The 21,048-nt window shown below is 44.6% G+C and overlaps 1 protein-coding gene across 1 annotated transcript; it reads right to left on the bottom strand.

Moving 5' to 3' along the window:
* Positions 1-2,709: 2,709 nt before the first annotated feature.
* DCAF10 (DDB1 and CUL4 associated factor 10) lies at positions 2,710-21,027 on the bottom strand. The gene is made up of 7 exons (XM_074166513.1): positions 20,720-21,027; positions 16,621-16,734; positions 10,501-10,698; positions 9,858-10,060; positions 7,643-7,753; positions 6,101-6,246; positions 2,710-3,078 (listed from the first exon to the last, which is right to left on the bottom strand). The coding sequence occupies exons 1-7, from the start codon at positions 21,025-21,027 to the stop codon at positions 2,710-2,712; spliced, it is 1,449 nt and encodes a 482-aa protein (XP_074022614.1).
* Between the last annotated feature and the right edge of the window lie 21 nt (positions 21,028-21,048).

Raw genomic sequence — 21,048 nt, forward strand, 5'->3', positions numbered from 1 at the left:
TCTTCAAAATGTCACTTGTAGTCCCTTTAATGATGTTTAGCAAAGCATTAAATAAGATGAGAAAACAACACCCTAGAAGCGGGGAAAGCGAGTGCTTAGCGAAAAAGCCATCATGGTCCAGAGCAGGGATGGGGGGAAAACGTGCTGCTACTGGGTTTTTTTTTGGCTTTCGTGTTTGGTTTTTTTCCCCAAATAGCTTGGCCAACTCCTTGGTAGTTTAGCGCCGCCTCTGCATAAAAATCTTGTATTCCACAACTGTCCTCAAGTCTTCTGTACAATTCACTTCCATTGCTTTAAGTCATAGAGGAAGGAGCACCCCTGAAATGCTTCTAACAAACCCTCAAATCTCATCCGCCCCAGGGGTGGTTCAGGTTCTCAGGCCATTACTCACTGCAGGAGGAGCTGGCGCAGACAGAAGCCATGTATATCTAACCGGTCTCAGACACATTTGTATGTTTTATTTATAGTCACTAGGCCCCATTTTTCATGACTTGGCCAATTAACCTAAAGTGAAAAGATACCTTTTTATGAATTGTGTTCCTTGCACACAGTTCCAAAAGCACTCAAAAGGTACAAGCGTCTGAACTTAAGAGACACTGGTTTAGAAAACAGGGCATCTCTCTTCATTTATGATTTTGTCAACCTACTTTTGAGTTCAAGACAATAGTTTCAGCAACAAGAGAACTGCTCAGAAGATATGCCATGGAACATTTCAACCCGTGAGTTCCTGTCTGAGAAGGCTATGCACATTTCTTTGTGTTTTAAGTTAACTGAGTATATTTACTTAAAAAATTATTCCTCCTCCTCCAGCTGAGATGATATTCCACTGAGACATCATCACCAAATAATTCTGTTAAAAACCCATGAGAAAGAAAGCTTAGGACGTTCACCCAAAAGTAGGAAGTCTGCCAGCTGCACATACTCGACTACTTGAACGTAGTCCTTTAGCAGTCAGCTCCTAGAGGTGATGAAAACGCAATGCAGGATTAATTAACTAGTCCTCAGATTACCAAATACCCAATACTGAAAGCTTTGTATTACTAAAGAAATTCTCCAAAAGAGGAAATTTAAGATTTTTTTTTTCCTCATAATGCAAAGGAACCTTAGGTTTCAAAGACTTCACCAACACCCAGAGTATGCTACCTACACAAATTCAAAACTACAAGAGGACCCTCAGGTTTATGTATTTCCAGCTCTCATCTGCATAGATTCTTCTTTTTCCCCAAACATGTATTTTGCAAAAGACTTTATAAGAGTCAATTTTTAAAAAAGCACGCTCTGTTGAGCCAGGAATAGTGAATCTGAACACCAAAATATGACTCCTTTTTGGGTAGAGTTTTCCTGCTGAACTGAGTGTGTGATTGGTCAGCAAAACCTTAGTTGAAATACTGAAAAAACCCAGATCTTGGAACACATAAGTGATGAGAATATTATAAACTGATATGTATGTATGAGACTGAAATAACTGTACATTTAAAAGGTTAGCTATATTAACTTGAGGGCTAAAACTTGGCATTCGTACTTAATATGTGATTTAATGGTGAACATTAACATTTTTCACATCTTACGATAAGACTGGTTAAATCCGAATAGATCTTACTGTAGACAGGCATGCTTTTAATCCATTCCCAAACTGACAGTACATGTGAAGAAAGGCTTCTCTGGTGACACTACAGACCCATCCCAGACGAGCTCTTGTCACAAAAATGGTGCAGGCGAGGTGTGGAAGAAAGGTCAGGACACAACCTTAACATCAGCAAAAAACTCTGCACTGTTAAGTTTCAAATGTGGGATCAAGTTTTATGTTACTGATGTGTAAAGCTCCCTACAACAGAAACCCTGGCAGCTGAGGAGTCAAAGCTGCCTGAGAGAGGCTGACTGAGGATACCCCCCCCTTGTACCAAACATCCCAACAGTTCATCTGCAGCGGTTACAAGGCAGGTGGGTCAATGGGTCCTCACCCGCTCAACTCCTGCTGCCCTGCCCCAGTCTCTTCCTACTAAATTCTCTGAGGAAAAAAATGCAGCTACATCTCCATCCAGAACCTCTTCCTTCTGGCAATAAACACAGTATATGCAACCACAGAAACCCAAATGTTAACTGCAGCAAAACATTACAGAAAGTTGGCTCATTTTTCTAGCCAATCACAAACCACCAAATTAATATATATATTAAAACAAAATTTTCTTTTCTCTTTGTGACAGTAACTAATTGTGTTAGTTACGTAGAAAAGCAGCTCATTATCTAATAATCACCATATAGTAGTTTCAGCCACAGAAAAGGCCAAGGAAGCATAGGTAAGGAAGTCCAGCCCCTTTGGAACAAGGAGGTGTACCCAAGCGCATCCGGGCTGAACTGCAACCCCTGCCCCCTCTACATTTGTTTCAAATAGCCCACTTCAAGTTGCACTGGAGGAAATTATCAACAAGTATTATGGTACAAACAAACCAGAACAATGACTGGATGGCACAGGATCAGCAGGAGCAGAGATCTGTCTGCTTGGAAGGCTGAAAACAGCACGTGGAAGCGGACTTGTGGGTGCCGTATGAGAACGCAGAGTGCTGGGCTGGAAACTGGTTCCACTGCTGTGTTCAGAGATCATAGTAACTATGATCTTATCTGGATTCAGGGATTTCAGAAAGAACATACTTCAACTAAAATGAAGTAAAAACCACAAACATCAGAAGGTCCCGTTGATGCAAGATATGCCTAGAACTTTGGCTGATACAGAGAAACACGTCCACTAAGGCACCCCGAGGCGATCTGACAGTGCGTTGGAGAAAACTTGGTTGTCAGTACCACGTCATTGTGGGAGTAGAGGGAACGGATTTCTTTCAGGGGACTGGCTTCTTTGGGCAAACAGTCAACAAGTTCGCTGCAGTGTGCATCAAACCCCAACAAGCGGATCCCAAAGCCGTGCGGGGATGAAATCATCCGGCCATCGGGACTGAAACAAAGTTCTTTGATGTAACCCCGGCCCACGTTGGCTTCTTCAATGCAATGAGTCAGCCGCAGGGAGCAGCGAGGTGAGACGGGGCGCACAGGTGCTCCTTCCTGGAATTCATAGACACAAGTCCACTAAAGGGAGAGGCAGAGAAAGGAACATTGAAGGAAAAGTAAAGCACTGCGGATTCTCATTCCCTCCCGCTGCACACTGAGTAACACAGGGACGACTGATGCTATTGCTCATCTGCTCTTCAACAAGCATCTACTGTGAAATACGGTCCATTGGCATCCCCTCCGCTTTGATCTGAGCAAAACAGCTGTGTAGCATCAAAGCTGCTTTTTTAATTAAATAGATGCTAGATATAATCTTTTAAATCTAGTTTTTATCTAGAAAGAGCAAAGCCTAATCCTTTGGCCAGGCATCTGCTCTAATTCGGTAAACATTTAAATGAAATCTACAATAAAGTAGAACTCAGCCCACTGTAATTTAAATTGACCGTTGGAATTGTGCCCTTAGCTTCAAAAGGAAAGAAATCTTGAAACAACGGGGAAATAGATTTTTGGAGGAATGCTATGAACAGCTCTATAGCCAGATCGTTACTTGTAAGACAGACAAGGATTTTAACGTGTAGTCTAATTATCTAATCTCAAACCAAATGCAAAGCCAGCTCTATGACAAAGTTTGTATCGTGTTGATTGTTGTTTCAGCCACAAGGCAATGTAAGTGTTCTTAGTTCTGTTCCACATATTCTACTGAAATAAACACAAAGGGAACAATACTAATGAATATTAACAGAAGACAGTAAGGCAGACACTAGGATTATGGGAAATTATGTCAATCATCAGTATCAGCTAAACCAATATAATATTTGCATTTTCAAAAAATGGTGTTGTATAGTGGTTTGATGATAAGTTTACAGAAACAGCATTAAAATTTGTAACAAATACGCTAAGTTTCCATTCAGTCCTCTACACACCTTTAAGAGGTTACCGTTACCAGAGTGGCTCTCTTAAAAAAAAAACCAAACTAATAAACAAAACAAACAAAAAACAAAACAATACAAAAAAACCCTAACAAACCCAAAACCAAACCAACTCCAATTTATGTCAGCTATCAAATTAACTAAACTGTTTATTATTGGTCAAGTACTCAAAGAATTCTTTGTGGGTTTGGAAAACAAATACAAAAGCTCCATGGCTTGAAAACAGAGTGGTCTACACAACTGCCACAGCAATAATTTCGAAATAACCCTAGGAAAAAAGATGCTTGCAAGAGGACCATCTGGTGGAGCCCACCTCTTCTGAAGGCTCTGACTGGGCTTTACCTGTAACTTGAGTTATAATTAAAATTCTCAAAAGCAGGTGCTCTAGAACACAACCTCAGGGCTCCTGTTTTTCTATACAGTCCATGAAGAAGTTTTTTCATTATTCTGAGTGCGTTACAGACTGCTTGTTTGCCTTACAACAATGTGCAGTGTATCAGCTATTATGTGACACTTCACAAACACAATCTGGGGAAACATAATCCAACATTGGCCTTAAAGCCTGCCATTACTTGGGAAGGAAGAGCCACCCAGCAGGAAGACCTGCACAGCCTGGAAGAGTGGGATAACAAGAACCTTATGAAGGTAGACAAGTGTAAGCTCTTGCACCTGGGAAAACATAATCCGGGAGTGGGGCACACGCTGGGACCTAACCGGCTGGGGAGCAGCTCTGTGGGAAGGGGCTTGGGGTCCTGGTGGACAACAAGCTCCATATGAGTCAAAAGCGGCTGCTGCAGCAAAGAAAGCTGATGGGATGCCGGGCTGCATCAACAAGGGTATCACCAGCATAGATAATGAAGTCACTATTCCACTCTCCTTGCACTTGGCAGGCCACACATGGAATACTGTGCTTAGTTTTGGTCCTTGCTATACAAAATACATGTAGCCAGGCTGGAGAGGGTCCAGAGAAGGGCCACCAAGATGATCCAAGGAATGGGAAACTGCCATATGGGGAAAGGCTGAGAGAACTGGACACATTAGCTGTCAGAAAAGAAGGCTCAGGGGAGACCTTATCACCATGTTCCTTTATTTAAAGGGGTTGGTAAAAAGAACATGGGAGACTCCCTTTTTACGAGTCACATGGAAAAGACAAGGAGTAACAGGTACAAGTTACTCCTGGGGAGATTCTGATGGGACACAAGAGGAAAATTTTTCACAATAAGAACAATCAGCAGTTGGAATAATCTTCCCAGGGAAGTGGTGGATTCCCCAACATGGGGCACTTTCAAGACTCAGCTGGACAGGGGGCTGGGCCATCTTGTCTAGACTGTGCTTTGCCAAGGAAGGTCAGACCAGATGATCCTTGAGGTCCCTTCCAACATGGGATTCTAGGATTCCATCATTCTTTAAAGCTGTACTTAGAGGACTGAAATGTGCAAGCTGCACGTGAGCTGCAGCTGGTCTTATGACTTAGTATGTCAAGTAAAGGTTTGAAATGGATTCTGCCAGGAAGATCATTGATATCGCCTTTACATTAAGTTGCAGAGTTTTAGGGTGAGAGTTGAAACCAAGGCACTTTGTTACATAAACTTCACTGGAATTCATCATATTCGGACCTATGGTGTGGCAGTTTTAAGTAGATGCAGAAATATACTGTGAGGTTTTTTTACTGCAGTGTCGGAGCAGCCCCTGGAAAGCATCATGGGCACAGCAAGAGCACTTCATCCTTGAAGCATCAGTGGAAGCAGAAAACATTCCAAAGGCACCTGAGGAATTTAGAGGAGCTTCTCTGCTCAACTTGAACCATGTATACAACTCTCTAATCCTCTGTCTTTTCCAAGTTCACACCTCCTACGTTTTGGCAGTTACATTTTTTTAAGTCACGTATGTGGCAGCACAACTACTGCTTGAAAACTCTTAGCAGAGCTGTGACATATCAAAAGTATTCTGTGACAGAGCTGGGCAACAGGTGTACTGAATGCAGGATACAAAGTCAAATGAGATCATTAAAAAAAAAAATAATTTCATAATCTTTGTGAAAAAAAGTGTAAGCGGAAACAACAGACTGATTTATTCAAATGCAAATTTACTCCCAAATAAGGAAATTTCAATAGTTTTATGATCAATACATCTTATTTAATGTATTTTTTAAAAAAACATATTTGTTTTACCTCCTGGTCGTCTGTGTTACTTGAGCACCGAAGAAGTGTAGCCCACCCTTTTGGATGTAGCTGTAGTGATGTAATGCAATTCCCTCGATCTCTTTCTCCAGGAACCTCGGGTGTTAAGACCTCCAAACTATTTCTAGGTGATCCACCTACAAGGGGAAGCCAAAGGCAAGGTCTCAATAAAATCTGTACACTGATCTTCACCTCATCGGTCTACTGCTGACACTTGCATCTGACTGCTAGAGAAAACTGCACCTTCATGAAAGGATAAGTCAAATACGAAAAACTGACGCCAATACCAATGGGCTCAGTCCTTGTTTCAAATAGCTGCTTTTTTGAAATTTGCTTTCCAAAAGCTGCATTAAATCATCTCATATTATGAACGGAGTCAGAGTTGGCTTTCTACACATATGCTTTTCATTATCATTAACAAAAAATCTAAAGAGTGGGGTTTTTTCTAAGAACTACTGGTTCTCAAATATGTATGACTTCCTTTCCAAATTCCTTACGAAGTCTATATGCGGTTTGCCTCCCTTCTGCCCCCTCACTCCTAGAAAGCTCTTCACAGGTAAATCACGCCCAGGCATCCAGATAAGCCTCCTCCTTTCATAAGTATGTTTGAGGATCTCACAACCATGAGTAGTTAAAACTTCACTTTATACTTATTTTAAACTGCATGTGATTCACAAAGTATTTGGCCAATTTGCCAAGTTCACACTGACTCTCTGAAAGCATATCCTAGATTCAGAGGAAGCCTGCCAGTCACAGGACCATCAGTTTCCATAGCCCTGTAGTCAGGTACGACTCTGTGATCAGAACTCCACAAAAATGTGTCCACATTTAAGACCTCTTTGCATATTCTTTTTCCATTCTATTGACTCCTTGTGGAGAAACTGCAGACATATTCTCATTATTAAGGAAAACAAAAAGCAAAACATAGCTATGTTCTGCTCTGTTGTTTTGGGGTTTTTTTCCTTTTTTTTCTAGAGCTCATTCACACAAACTTTGAGGAAAAAACACAAGGACAAGGGAGCACCTCTACGTAACACCAATAACGTACTAATATAAAATAAAGACCTTGTTGCTGTCATCAGATTTCTTGGAAAAAACCGATTAGATCCCCAGCCTTCAGCATGCAATCATATTTTATTGGTTTAATAGAAGTCATAACAACACTATTGTTTTAAAAGTCACAGAGACAAAAACACAGCTCTTCGCTACTGTACTCTGGCATCTTCTGGATAGAATGAGTCAAAGTCCATGTGGTGGTTTTGTTTTTGTTTTTTTGTGTTGTGTTTTTTGTTTTGTTTTTTTTTTTTTTTTTTCATTGGTTGGACTAGATGATCTTAAAAGGTCCCTTCCAACCTCTGTGATTCTGTGATTTTTTTATTACTATTTTTATTATTTATTATTAATATATAATATTAATATTATATAATTATATATTATATATAATATATATTATATATTAATATAATATATAATTAATAATATATTATTATTTTTATTATTTTTTTGTTTGTTTTGTTTAAAATCTTTTCCTACCTTCTCGCTGGGAGGACCGCGACATATGTTTCTCAGTCAGTAGGCCTGAGTCATTCTGGTGACACGGTGAACCAACAGCCCGGGGACCGGAGGAACCCGATGAGGTTATGTCTGCAAACAGCAGGAGCCAGGTGAACACCACAGCCACACGCAGCCCACTTACCACACACAGCCCACACTTAACCCTCCTTAGAAATGCTAAGTAAAAGGTAAGGCACCCTGTTAAGAAAACACTTTTGAAAGCTCAGTTTATAGTCTAAAAGTACCATTCTGTTTGTGCCTCAAACAAATAAAATGCCAGCACAACAAACTCTACTGGGAACAAGAGGCGAGCTGTGTTCCTTCCTTCTTACAGTGTCACTACCAGAAGCCAGGGAACAAATTCTTCCCCAGGCCGCTCCCTTTACATTCTGACACCCCAAATGGCAGAGTTTCTGTCAGCACTCTGCTCTGGTACTGCCATAAAGCAGTGAAATTTCAGAGAAGGTGATTCTTCCAGGTCTACTGTCAAGAGCAACCAAACCACTATGCGAGTCATGAGTAGTCACTGGAGCTCACACACAGCCCACTCGACTTGCGTTAAGTTTCTTTTGTTACAGGACCAAGATATATAAATAAAGATAAATAAAATGAGAGACTGACAGCTCAAGGTGATAAAATTTCACAGGCGCTTTATCCTGTAGTGCAGAAGTCTTGATACCAAAACCCATTCTGGAGACTTTACCCAAGCCAGACCATGTGACCCGCCTTCTCGATGCGGGGAAGGCTGTGGACATTGTCCACCTGGACTTTGGTAAGGCCTTTGACACCATCCCCCACAGCGTTCTCCTGGAGAAGCTGGCAAATCATGGCATAGACAAGTGTCCTCTTCACTGGGTAAAAAACTGGCTGGATGGCCGTGCCCAGAGAGTTGTAATTAATGGGGTGAAATCCAGTTGGCGGCTGGTCACCAGTGGTGTCCCTCAGGGCTCAGTTTTGGGGCCAGTCTTGTTTAATATCTTTACTGATGATCTGGATAAGGGGATTGAGCGCACCCTCAGTAAGTTTGGAGATGACACCAAACTAGGTGGGAGTGTTGATCTGCTTGAGGGTTGGAAGGCTCTACAGAGGGACCTGGACAGGCTGGATCAATGGGCCAAGGCCAATGGGATGAGGTTTAATAAGGCCAAGTGCCGGGTCCTGCATTTCGGTCACAACAACCCCAGGCAACGCCACAGGCTTGGGGAAGAGTGGCTGGAAAGCTGCCCAGCAGAAAAGGACCTGGGGGTGTTGGTGGACAGCTGGCTTAACATGAGCCAGCAGTGTGCCCAGGTGGCCAAGAAGGCCAACGGCATCTGGGCCTGTATCAGGAATAGCGTGGCCAGCAAGAGTACGGAAGTGATGGTGCCTCTGTACTGGGCACTGGTGAGGCCTCACCTCGAGTGCTGTGTTCAGTTCTGGGCCCCTCCCTACAGGAAGGACATTGAGCTGCTGGAGCATGTCCAGAGGAGAGCCACCAAGCTGGTGAGGGGTCTAGAGAACAAGTCATATGAGGAGAGGCTGAGGGAACTGGGCATGTTTACTTTGGAGAAGAGGAGGCTGAGGGGGGACCTCAGTGTCCTCTACAACTACCTGAAAGGAGGTTGTAGAGAAGTGGGTGTTGGCTTCTTCTCCCAAGGGAATAATGGCACGACCAGAGGAAATGGTCTGAAGTTGCGGCAAGGGAGGATTAGATTAGATATTAGGAAGAATTACTTTACTGAGAGAGTGGTCGGGCACTGGAACAGCCTGCCCAGGGAGGTGGTGGAGTCGCCATCCCTGGAGGTATTTAAGAAACGTGTAGACGTGGCACTCTGTTTGTGGGTGGGGTGTGGTTGTTTTGGTTTGGTTTTGGTGTTCTGGGATCTTTTGGGTGTGGGGGTTTTTTTGGGGTTTTTTTGGTTGGTTGGTTGGGTTTTTTTGTTTTTTTTTTTTTTTTTTTTTTTGTTTTTTGTTTTTTGTTTTTTTGTTGGTTGGACTCTATGATCTCAAAGGTCCCATCCAACCAAAAATATTCTGTGATAGCGCTCGACAGTACAGATGTGTGTGACTCCTGAACAACAGAGCTGCCACTGTGCTAAAGAGCTCTGGGGCAGAATACTTCTGACACTACCTCTGCCTTCTTTTGCCAGCTAAGAATATCCCATAAAACATCTCTAACACAGAAGCTGCCAGAGACTTTTCCACAAGCATTCACCTGAACTTGTTGTAGTCCTCCTCGCCCTTAAAATCGGGTAGCTGCCAACCTCTAAAGATTTGTTCAGGTCAAGGTCATGCAAAATCAGAAGATATCCAGAGGAGGTTGAGATCAACATTTTGGAACAGTCTGGCGTCAGCCTCATTCGCATAAGAAAACGGGTGTGAAAAAACTTCTTGTGGGGACATCCATCTTCTGTGCACCTGGACAGCAAAAAGGAAGCACAAGAAATGGCTGCAATTAGCTTTGACTCAATTCCTAAACATGTCCAGAAGAGTTGAGGATGTGCTAGGCACCCTTATTCATTCAAAAACTTTTTTTGAGTACCGTCTTTATCCTACTTAAATCAGATTTTAATGAAATGGCAGAACTCACATTTTCATACTACCACAACAACGAAGACAGAGCATTTTCAAAACAAATAAACAAACAAAAAAAGAACTGCGTTTTGGCACATCAGCAAGAAAAGCTCGCTTTTTAACTACTGGACTAATACCATACAAAGGTGATGCAAGTCCTTGATAAGGGCTATAAACTAAACACAGTATTTAAGAATGCATTATAGCACCATCCAAGGAAACAGGTTTTCTATCTTGTACGGAAAAACCTCTAGAAATGTAACAGCAGCAACACAGCCACATACCTGTTCGTGTCCCAGATGATCACGTTTCCATCAAACCCCGATGTTACTAGTAATCTTGTATTGGTATCGTACTCAATGTTCTTAACCCAGCTAGTGTGACCATGCAAAGTGCACACTTTTGTGTTCAGCTTTCTCAAATCCCAAAGTGCTATTGTAGTGTCATCAGAACAAGTCGCAAACAGTCGATTATCTAGAAACCTGAAAACAGGAGAGAAATACTGTGGCTGCTTAGTGCCTTTTCCAATTCAAATATTCTTAAGCAGGAGTTTAAGCTAACAGAGAAATAGATAGAGTGGCCGCACACAAAAATGAACATACAGCAGAATATTTGCCAATAAAACAGTTCCACTGAAAAAACAGTACTGTTGGGATATGCACCAGTAGCACATCCATAATAGCAAGCTAACAAACCCGCAGAAGCATAGCAGAAGGTTTTTTTGGTTTGGTTTTTTTTTTTTAATGAATTACAAAAAGATCACATAACCACCAAACCACCAGTGGAACAAATCCTGTGGTGGATCTGTGAGTCCCTGTGGTAACTAAACCAGCTACCCATCTGCACAATACTCAGTTTTAAACTTACCAAGTCTTTTAAAGACACAAATGTCCTTGGACTGGTCAGCTTTTGGACCACCAGCAAGACGTTCCCTCTGACTGCTGGGCAGTCCCTGCAGCAGAGCTCTGCCAGCCTCCAGTGCTTGCAGTTTTCACCTTTCATCTTCCCCAGCTTCACCAGAGCCTTTTGCTGCTACAGACAGGCAGCACCAGGAGACACAGCAATTCTACCCTCATATAAGACTACACAAGATCCTATCAGCTTGTAATTAATTAAACCCATGCTCCTCTTTACTCTGTTCATTTCTTTGACACCTTGCTGCTCCGTATGGTGCTTTACCAACCACATGGCTTGCACTACACACGGTACTATCTTGGGAACACAAACTAGATTTAAATCCGAACACTGCCACTGTTTGCACATCTCCCTGGACCCTTAATTTCATCCCACCTTTGCCCATCATTCTCTTCAGAGCCCATCAGCTCCGCAATGCCCCGGGGCAATGCTTGCTGCAGCCTCAGACTCAGGAGGAGCCACGCAGACTTTCTGCATCCAGGGAGGTCTGTACTGGGATGGTCTCAACAGTCTCCACCAAAAAGGGGCTTTTCCTCCCATGTTTCTGCCTTTCCTGTCCATCTGAAGCAGGCACATGAAGTTGGACTTTTCAAATGCACAAAAGCAGGGACACATCACAGTGCAAGTGCAGAGCAATCTTTCAGATCATCTTTGGAAGCAGCAGCTGCACAAGTGGTACAGGCTACCCAAATTTATGGACTCCTTCCATATCAATGTGCGTTTGAGGATTTGAGTGGTTTGAGTTTGAATCAAAACAGAACATGGAATTCTATTCAGCTCAAACTACCGCAAGAAGAGCAAGCCTACTGCTCCAAATTTCACACGATATTTACAGACCTGCAGTTCTACAGCACACTTTTATGCAGCAGTGAATTTCTATCACACACATGGTGCTCCCTAGGCAGGGTGCATGTTCTGCACTTAGCAGGTCTGGAGCTCCTGCTTTGTCAACAGATGACAGGCTCCTCACTATTGGGAGAAGATGAGAAAGTGGAAAAGAATATGGGTCACACTAGTTGGGTAACTACACCGATCAGGTTAAGTACTTTAATCCTTTATCATGATAATCTCTGGTCTTCAGCCAAAATTCAATGTATATATCACTCCTGCCTGAAATAGCATGAGGCAGCTTGACCACACTCAAGCGATTCCAAAAGGAAAGAATACCTGATGTAAAAACACTTCAACAGACAGAAGGTGATAGAAGAGCTGGAATCAGCACTAAAAAGGCACAGCTAGGTAATAAATTGCATAAATTGAGTCTAGAGGTTACTGAGGCAGACGCAAGACTTTTCAAAAACACCAAGCGAAGGTAAGATTTTGAAAGCGGACTTGGTTCATGGAGAAAATTACTGGATCAAATTATTTAGTTTGCATTACACAACCGAAATTTATCAGACTCCATCCCCACTGCGATTTATGCATGCCCTTACTTTTAGAAAGGCAAAGCATACTGGTTTACGGTCGAAATTCATGCCCGTGAAGGCATTTGGAAAAAAAGCCCAACCTGATATTAAAGGGAAAATAAAATCTATCCAAAAAACACCAGAAGTACATGAATACTAAAGCAAGAATGATCCACACAGAGACATGTGGTAAGTTACCCCTAGAAACAGCATTTTATCTTTTAGACTTAGAACCAGGCTACATCATGTAAAACCAGCAACAATCCAATGAAAAATAACCATCTTCTAAATGGGAAGAATCCAACACTTCATTTTTTCAGGGCAAAAGTACAACAGAGTACACGGCTTGCCTGTATAAATCCATCATTTGCCTTTATCTTGGATGCTACAGCAACCCTGCTTCACCCACCACAAAGAGGTTTCAGAAGAAACAGGGTACAAATGGTCCATATAGGCAATGACTAGGATTCACTGGAACAAGAGCTCATTGAAGGTGCATATGACTCAGGTATATAGAACTGACTGACACAGAGAAAGTAAATATAGATTAATTATTCCCTGTCTTCCTACTTAAGATGACAAAAAAAAAAAAAAAAAAAAAGGCCCGAGGGCCTCAAACTAAGCTAGCAAGATTTAAAAATACTATTAAATCCTCCTTGAAACACATTTGTGCCATGGAGCTCTGCCATGGGAGAGTTTTCAGTAAGCTCAAAACCTGACCAAATTCAGGTGGAACAAAATGTCTGCTTCAGATGATTACACACAAATCCCCAGCAGCTGGGAGACTACTGGAAAAGGACCACTACGTGCTTCCCTGTTCACACACACCTCTGAGGCACCTCCTACAGAGCACAGCCATAACACTTCTTTTTGGTGCTTATTACAAGGAATTTCTGTAGTACTGTACTGCCTGGAGTCCTGTTCATTAAGCGGAAACAATACTCCAGGTAATGCTGTACTACCTGTGCCTTGGGGAACATAGTTAAGTACCTTGTAACTAAGTTTATAACAACAAACAAATGGGGACATGCAGGAAGACACAGAAAATGACCCCGCTATCCTACAAAATAAAAATAAAGCTTTAAGAAGCATTTCAAAAGAGAGCAGGAAATTTAGTATGTGTTGTTAGGAAGGACCTTAGTCCGGTGATTAACAGTAGATCTGAGAGTTATCTGCTTGGAGGTAGTACTGGTGTTTTGATGTACTGGTGTTTTGATGTAAATCAAACCACACAGAGAAAAGTCATTTAAGGACAAAGAACAGACTTACAAAGCCTCACTGACAGACAAAGCAAAAAGAAATGAGATCCTTCAAATAAGAGAAGAGAGGGGCAGGAAATTTCAATGCTGTTCTCAACCAAGGAACAAGATAAATTTCAAGACCAGCACATCTGACCAGAACAGAGACAGCCAATGGTGAAGGAGCCTGCAACACAACACCCTTTGTAAAACATGATCCAGACTCACCTGAAACCCCAGCAAGAGCAGTTTGAGTGTAAAGATCAGATACTGCATCAGGGGTGCATAAAAAGCTAAATAAATCTGATTTGCCTTTGCCTTCCAATATCTTGGCTTTATTTCTCACCTGGCTTTATCTAAAAACTTAGCACATTTAAAGGACAACCACCAGCATGCAAGACGTGAAAAACTGCATTTCCTTACAGAAAAGCACGTTCTCAACATCTCTTCACTTTGTGTCAGCTAGCCCCAGCTTTTACTGTAGCTTTTCTGAAAGACATCCAACTGATGTAAAACTTCAGTCTCTTCTAGAAAGGACAGGCAGCTTGTGAAAAACATCAATTTATCTGAATAATGCATAAAGGCACTGGCAGCCCACATTTTATCCAGCTCTTTTGAGGAGAAATGCTCAGATTGCTTCTACAGTTTTCTTGGGGTTTTTTGGTTTGCATTTGGGTTTTGTGTAAGGTTTTTTGCTTTGAGAATCTGAGTGAAGAGAAGCTGCAATATCACCCACAAGGTTAAAAAGTGTCTTAAGTTTATATGTGAAATTGTATCTTCAGACCCAGGACAGCTAAAAATAATAGAATTTAAAAGGAAAAACATTACATGACAAAAATACTGACGTTTTAGGTTCCTACACTGTTTCCCACCTCATCCTGAGAAACCGGCAAAGGATTTAAACCATAAAGACTGAGTTTAGTTGAATTGCTGAAGCCATTTCATTTTCCCAGCTCATCTATATCATACTGATATTTAAAGCAGCCAATATTTGTTTGGAAATTTCTATGCAACTACGGCAATTGCTCTTATGATTCAAAATACCAGCCATATTCATGTAAATACCTGATCTTGCTAAAGTCTTGGACTTGCACTTCAGAGCGTAACAAGTAGTGTGTGATTTATGTTTGATTTACCACGTTCATTCAGGGCATGCCGAAGGCCATTTAAAAGAGGTGATAATACCCATCCTGGTTTGAGGTGAAACAGAACTGATTTTTTTTTCAGTAATTTTACTTTTTCATTACAAAATTACTGAGTTAATCATCTTTAACTGACTGAAATTAATGGCATATTATGTCTGCTTCTAGTAGGTAAGGTCTGATGTTTATAGTGAATGCCAGGAAATGGTGTGCAGAGAGGCTCCTGCTTATACTAATTGCTATAACAACAAAGGTCATCTCACTGCATGTACCAAGGAGGGGACAGGACAGGGGACCCAAACTGACCAACGGGATATTCCATCCCATCGGCCTCATGCTCAGTATAAAAGATAAGGGATCAAAGGGTCAGCTCGTCTACTTATCAGTTCTTCTGCATGTGTTGCAGGGGTGGTTTCCTACTAAATATTGGCACAGGAGTAGGCTTCCACCACCCATACTGGCACGAGCCACTCTGGCTGCTCCGACAATGATCACTGTGGCTACTCCAACTCCATCAATACTGGGACAAGTCACCCTGTGACTTGGAAGCACAAAAAGAGGTCAGTTCATTCCCCAGCCCCTTATGACAAAGGCCAGATAAAGGCAGATAGCATGGGAGAGACCAGAAGATCCAGGAGAGGGTCCTTGCTAGGTAGAGGGACCTTCTCAAGCAGACTGGGGGAGAGTCCTTCTCGGGCAGCGTCAACACAGGAGGAGGTAATCATTCAATCCTTATCTATGGACTTGCAAAACATGAGAAAGGACTTTAGCCATTGTGAAGGTGAGACACTGATCACCTGGTTGCTCTGCTGGTGGGATAAGGGGGTCAATACCATGGATTTAGATGGTAGAGAAGCTGGGCAGCTGGGAAACCTGGCCAGAGATAGACATATCCATAAAGCAAGTGGGAGAAAGTCGGACACTCCCAGTCTCTGGAGGTGACTCATGTCAGCCATAAGGTGCAGGTATCCCTTTAAGGACGACGTCGGATGCTGCCCGAGCAAATGGACCAGCATGGAGAAAGGTACCCAAGAGAACTGATTGTGCAAGAGGTGATTTATGGTGACTGGCGAATGAATGTCGACCCTGATGAAACATTGCGCAAACAACCTTTGCTGCAGGAGTTTGTGCAGAGCACACCACCGATGTATTCCCTCCCACACATTGTCTACAGTGGTCTGGGGAGGATCCGACGCACCAACTGCAAATGAAGTGGCTAACAGAGCATGACAGTGTGAAGACAGTCTCTCTCCTACCCTCACTGTTGCAGCCGTGGAAAAATTGGCTGAGAAAAACCAAGAAAATGAGAAAACCAAGAAATTATTTGAACAACTGTTTGAGAAACTGCCTAGGATGGAGGAAAGATCTCATTCTTCCCTGGCAGGGACCCATGTTGCAGCCATTAGGAGAAGACACTCTTCTCCTCCCATAAACTGCAGCACTTCCATCAACAAGACCACCTGCCAGCATTATATACCACCACCACCACTTTCAGATCCCTTCTCTTCCCCTTTCCAGCCCTTCCCCACCTCAATACCGAAGAGAAGGAAAATGGCACAAAGCAAACTGCAGCCTAATGGCTTCACAAAACCCACAAAACCCACTGCCCTCAAGAAAGCACATGACACAAACTTATCGCACTGTCATAAGAAAAGCATCCATGGTAAGACAAAATACGAGGTCTTTTATTCCATCTAGCCTACCTGATATTATTTACACAGTCTTCATGAGCTTCAGAGAGAGTTTTGATGTGCTTTGAAGATATCGGGTCAAAAAGCAGTACTTCAGTCTGTTCACAAGCAACAGTCAATACTGATCTGCAGGGCAGGAAAGCAAAGCAGAAACATTTGTATTCAGTAAAAGAAATCACACCTGTGTGCACCCTGCTAACCTCTATTCCCCACAGCTACCCCACCACTTCGCTGGCCTTCCTGCTCACACTGCGCAGAATCCGCAGCAGTGACTACAGATTCTCATTGCCTTCTTGCAGATGCCTATTCTCAAGCACCTCACACACAAAAAATGTAGAAGAAAACAGCATGTTGTTTTATTCTGGAGAAGTTAACTTCTGTAACTCCTTCTCCAGAGACCATGACTCTTCTCCTGCCTGGCCGTTGGTGTAACTAACACACAGCTGGTGCGCTCACTGGACAGACCCCATAATCTTTTAATTCACTTTTTTTTTTTTAGCATGCAAGGTGGTTGTTTTATAACAGCTATTTACTTCATATATCCATATATGAAGCTATTCACTTCAATATATCCATATTACTATATATACTTCATATATATTTACTCATATTCATATATAAATAATGATGGCATTATTTAAATCACACAGTTAAATGGATTTTTATCAGTGTTTTTTTTTAGAAGTTACTGGAGGGTGACTTGTCCCATCACTGCAGTGCAGTGTACGAACTCAGCGGTTCCTGTCTGGGAAAAAAGAAAAAAGAATCAAGCTCTGGCATGAAACCCGCTGCTTTGTTCATATGTGGATATTTGCTTCATGTTGCAGGAGAGGGAAAAAAAAAAAAAAAGATAAGAAAACAGCACCCAAGAGTAAGTGGAAAAGCATCTACTCTGAAATTCTACTGCAGGTTTCCCATATGACTGTGCCCATGTCATGGTTTCCCTCTGTCCATCCTCTGGCAACACTTTCCAGGGGGTGGGAGACGCTGCAATTTGCTTTCTGGGTGCCAGCCCACAGGCTAAAGAACTCTATAACAGGCGAGGGTCTGCGAGAGGCCTCAGGGAGGGAGGGAGCGCAGCCTGCACCGAGCGCTGGCTGCCGGCTCACAGGGGGGCCACGAGCCACCCCTGGACGGTCACCACAGTAGCCTTCACCAAAGAGGGCAATTTCTGGAAACAGCCCCCTCCAGCCCCCCTCCCTTATCAATCACAACAGCGTTCCCCTGAGACCTTTACAGATGTCACCCCAGCTACACAACCTCTGCTGAAGGGCAACCACTGCCTTCTTCAGGGAAAAGAGCTCGGTACAGTTTTCTCACCACCTGCCACAACACTGGCTTCAGTGGCTACTGAGCTTGGCATTCACCCAAAGGCAGCATGAAGATGACATTCAGACTGCATATTCAGGAGCAGAACTTTTAAACCAGACTGTAAAGGACAGCACCCTTCCCCCACAACCCAACTACTCAAGAAGCTCTGCTGATGACCTGCGTTTTTCTACATGAGAGTAGTATGAAGCCAGTAAATGCTACAGGCAGAAGACTGATTCAAAGCTTTATGTGAAGTATCTAGCCTTTCTGCAACCAAGCTTTTTTCACTGAAAGCTTGTATTAAGAAGTCTAGATTTAAAAGTTTTACTTTTTAAAATAGCAAAAAGTCAGGGCATTGCTATCAGACATCATATGCTTAATAGATGCATTAGAGTACAAAGAACAAGAGTTCTCTGACAAAATATGTGGTTTTCTAAATGCAGCGGTGCTGTTATGGTAGTGACGGTCAAAGGCAGGAAGAGCAAGGCACTGGCACACGTCTAAACTGGGCATTAGCAGAGTTACAGGCTGGGAACTTGGCTAATTGTTATCCATATTCTTTGAGATTAATTTCACAACAGATATTAAACCGCACTACCATTACCACTCTTGAGGACACAGAAAGGTCCGGAGCAAGGTTTAGTATCTTACTGCATCAACTAATTCACTTGCCAAAACCAGAACAACTTCCAGGAGCTACAATTTCAAGGACATTAACCTCCTTTTAAAAAAAGCACTTTTTCTTCCCCACATGAAGGCCTCTGTGTATCCATTTACAGCTTTCCTTGGAGAAAAAAAATAAATAATCACAGACCTTGTCCAGGATACACATTATTTGTGGATGAGACCGGAGAGGGGTCTGTGGAGAGTTCACAGGGCTGTGAGCAGGCACAGAAAACACCCGCTTGGGCAGGACGTCCAGCTCCGCACCAGCCTCTCCTGCGGTACCCACATTTACTGGGTTTGCATGTGTTGAAAAGGTCTAACTGCAATGACAGGGCAGTGACAGTGAGGTCTGGTCTGCTAAATTTGCAAAGTCGACCTTCAGGGCAGCTCAGGAGCTGCCACTGCCCCGCAGAGCCCCAGCCCGCACAGCAGCGTTGGGCAGGAGGGCGGCACGGCGAGCCCTGGGGAGCAGCCCAACGGCACCATCCCCACCAGGTCCCCACAGCAGCCCCTCGAGGAGCCAGAAGGTGACAGAAGGGGCAAGGGACAGGGATGCAGCATCGCTGGCCACAGTCAGTTCCCTTGAGAGAAGCTACAGACAGACCAGGAGTCTCCACTGCACAGGACAGGTCTGGCTGGGTCTGCGATGGCTCCAAGCAGGGCACAAACAGCAGAGAAACAGGCAGAAGTGAGCAAGGTTTGGGCTGTTTCGTTTGGTATTTGGGCAGCTGAGGTTCAGAGCCGAGGTGCGAACCCACGCCCAGCAGCACTGGTGGTCTGCTGGGACAGCCCTGTGGTCACTCCAGGTCCATGGACACGGCCCTGCAACACCACAACTTTCTTGCTGGGTTCGTTTTGGAGCAGGAGGTCCCTGGTTAGCTCATCATGCAGCCTCACACGCATCCAGCATAAAGGAGGGGGGAATACAGAACTGCACCTTTTGCCAGAAACTTGCACAAATATTCTTATACAACAGCCCAGTTGCACTGCTACTGCAGCTGACACCTTCTACACCAGTAGAGAACACCCAGGTGTGGGTATTTTTCCAATTCCATTGCTGCGGCTAAGCCAGCAGAGCAATCCCCTCAGCCTCCCCACGCGGCAGAAAGGACCCCGTGCCTCGGGGACCTTCTGCACACCTGGCTGTGGATCTACAAAAGAAACCACTTTCCAGCAACAGTCACCTGAGGATACTTTTGACAGTTTCTGTAGCTTAACTTTGTCCTTTTCAAAAAAATGGAGGAACAAATAAGGAGTTGAACCTCAACTCTACAGCACAGCTACGGCAAAATCGTCATGAGTTCAGACGTTCATGGAAACCAAAAGTCTGTTCTGACAAAAACTCACTGAAAACAGAAAAGCTGACTAGCCATCAAGGGTAACAAAGATTTCAATTCTGACTATCCAAACGGAACACACTGTTGAGACCACCCTAGCTGGCAAGGCCTTTCTGCCAAGAAAACTTCACAGGATACAAATAGTCAGGTGTGTCTGAACCGAAACCGCTCTGGTCTCAGCTGGTGCGCCAGGACTCACCTCCTCAATGAGCCCAACTGCAGCTCGCTTTTGTCTACACGTGTGTACAGCAGGACACCCCTCAGCTCCTTCCTCACCGCAGACCCACAAATTCACGGAACCCTCAATGAATAAATTAGTATCACGTTTCGAACAGAAACTTGGCTCTCTGAGGACACCTGGTACAAACTGCGCGTTAACGAAGGCGTTCCACCATCCTGTTCTCCACCGTCTGCCTCAGTCCACCACCTCCCCTCCTCCTGCGGGAGGAGCCGGGAGCGACGCCGGGCCCCGGGACGGGATCACGGCGGGACGGGCCGGGAGATCACGGCGGGACGGGACGGGCCGTGCCGCCCTTCACGGGCAGGAGTGGCGGAGCGCCAGGGCCTCCCGCCCGGGCCTGCCGAGCCGAGCACATCTCCCCGGGGCCGCGTCCCGGCGCTGCCCCAGACTTCGCGGTCCCCCCGCCACGGGTCACGACAACCGCGGCCCTCCGGCAGAGCGCGACCGGGCGGCGGTCACCCGCCCTGCGCGGCAACGGAGGGGAAACGGGACCGCCGCGACGCCGGCCGGGCGGGAGCGGCGGCGGGGCGGGCGGGGGAGCGGCGCTGGGCCCTACCCGTCGGGCGAGTACTCGAGGTTGAAGACGGCGCCGTGCGTGCGGGTGCTGAGGTACACGGAGTCGGCGGGCTGGATGGAGCCGTACAGCCCGGTCATGGCGCGGAAGGTGTCCCGCGCCGGGTCCACGGCAGCGCTGCGGCCCAGGCAGCGCCCGCGCAGCCACCCGAACAGGCCGGACCCCGGCGCCGCCCGTGGGGGGGCCGCCGGCGCCGCCGGCTCCATGCCGCCAGGCGAGCCGGGCCCCAGTGCCCCCGGGCCGCCGCCGTCGCCAGTCCCCAGCCGGGCAGCCTCCACCTCCGCGCTCATGGCGCGGGCATCGCCGGGCCG

The sequence above is a fragment of the Numenius arquata genome, chromosome Z, assembly GCF_964106895.1.
Source record: "Numenius arquata chromosome Z, bNumArq3.hap1.1, whole genome shotgun sequence".
Taxonomy (NCBI): domain Eukaryota; kingdom Metazoa; phylum Chordata; class Aves; order Charadriiformes; family Scolopacidae; genus Numenius; species Numenius arquata.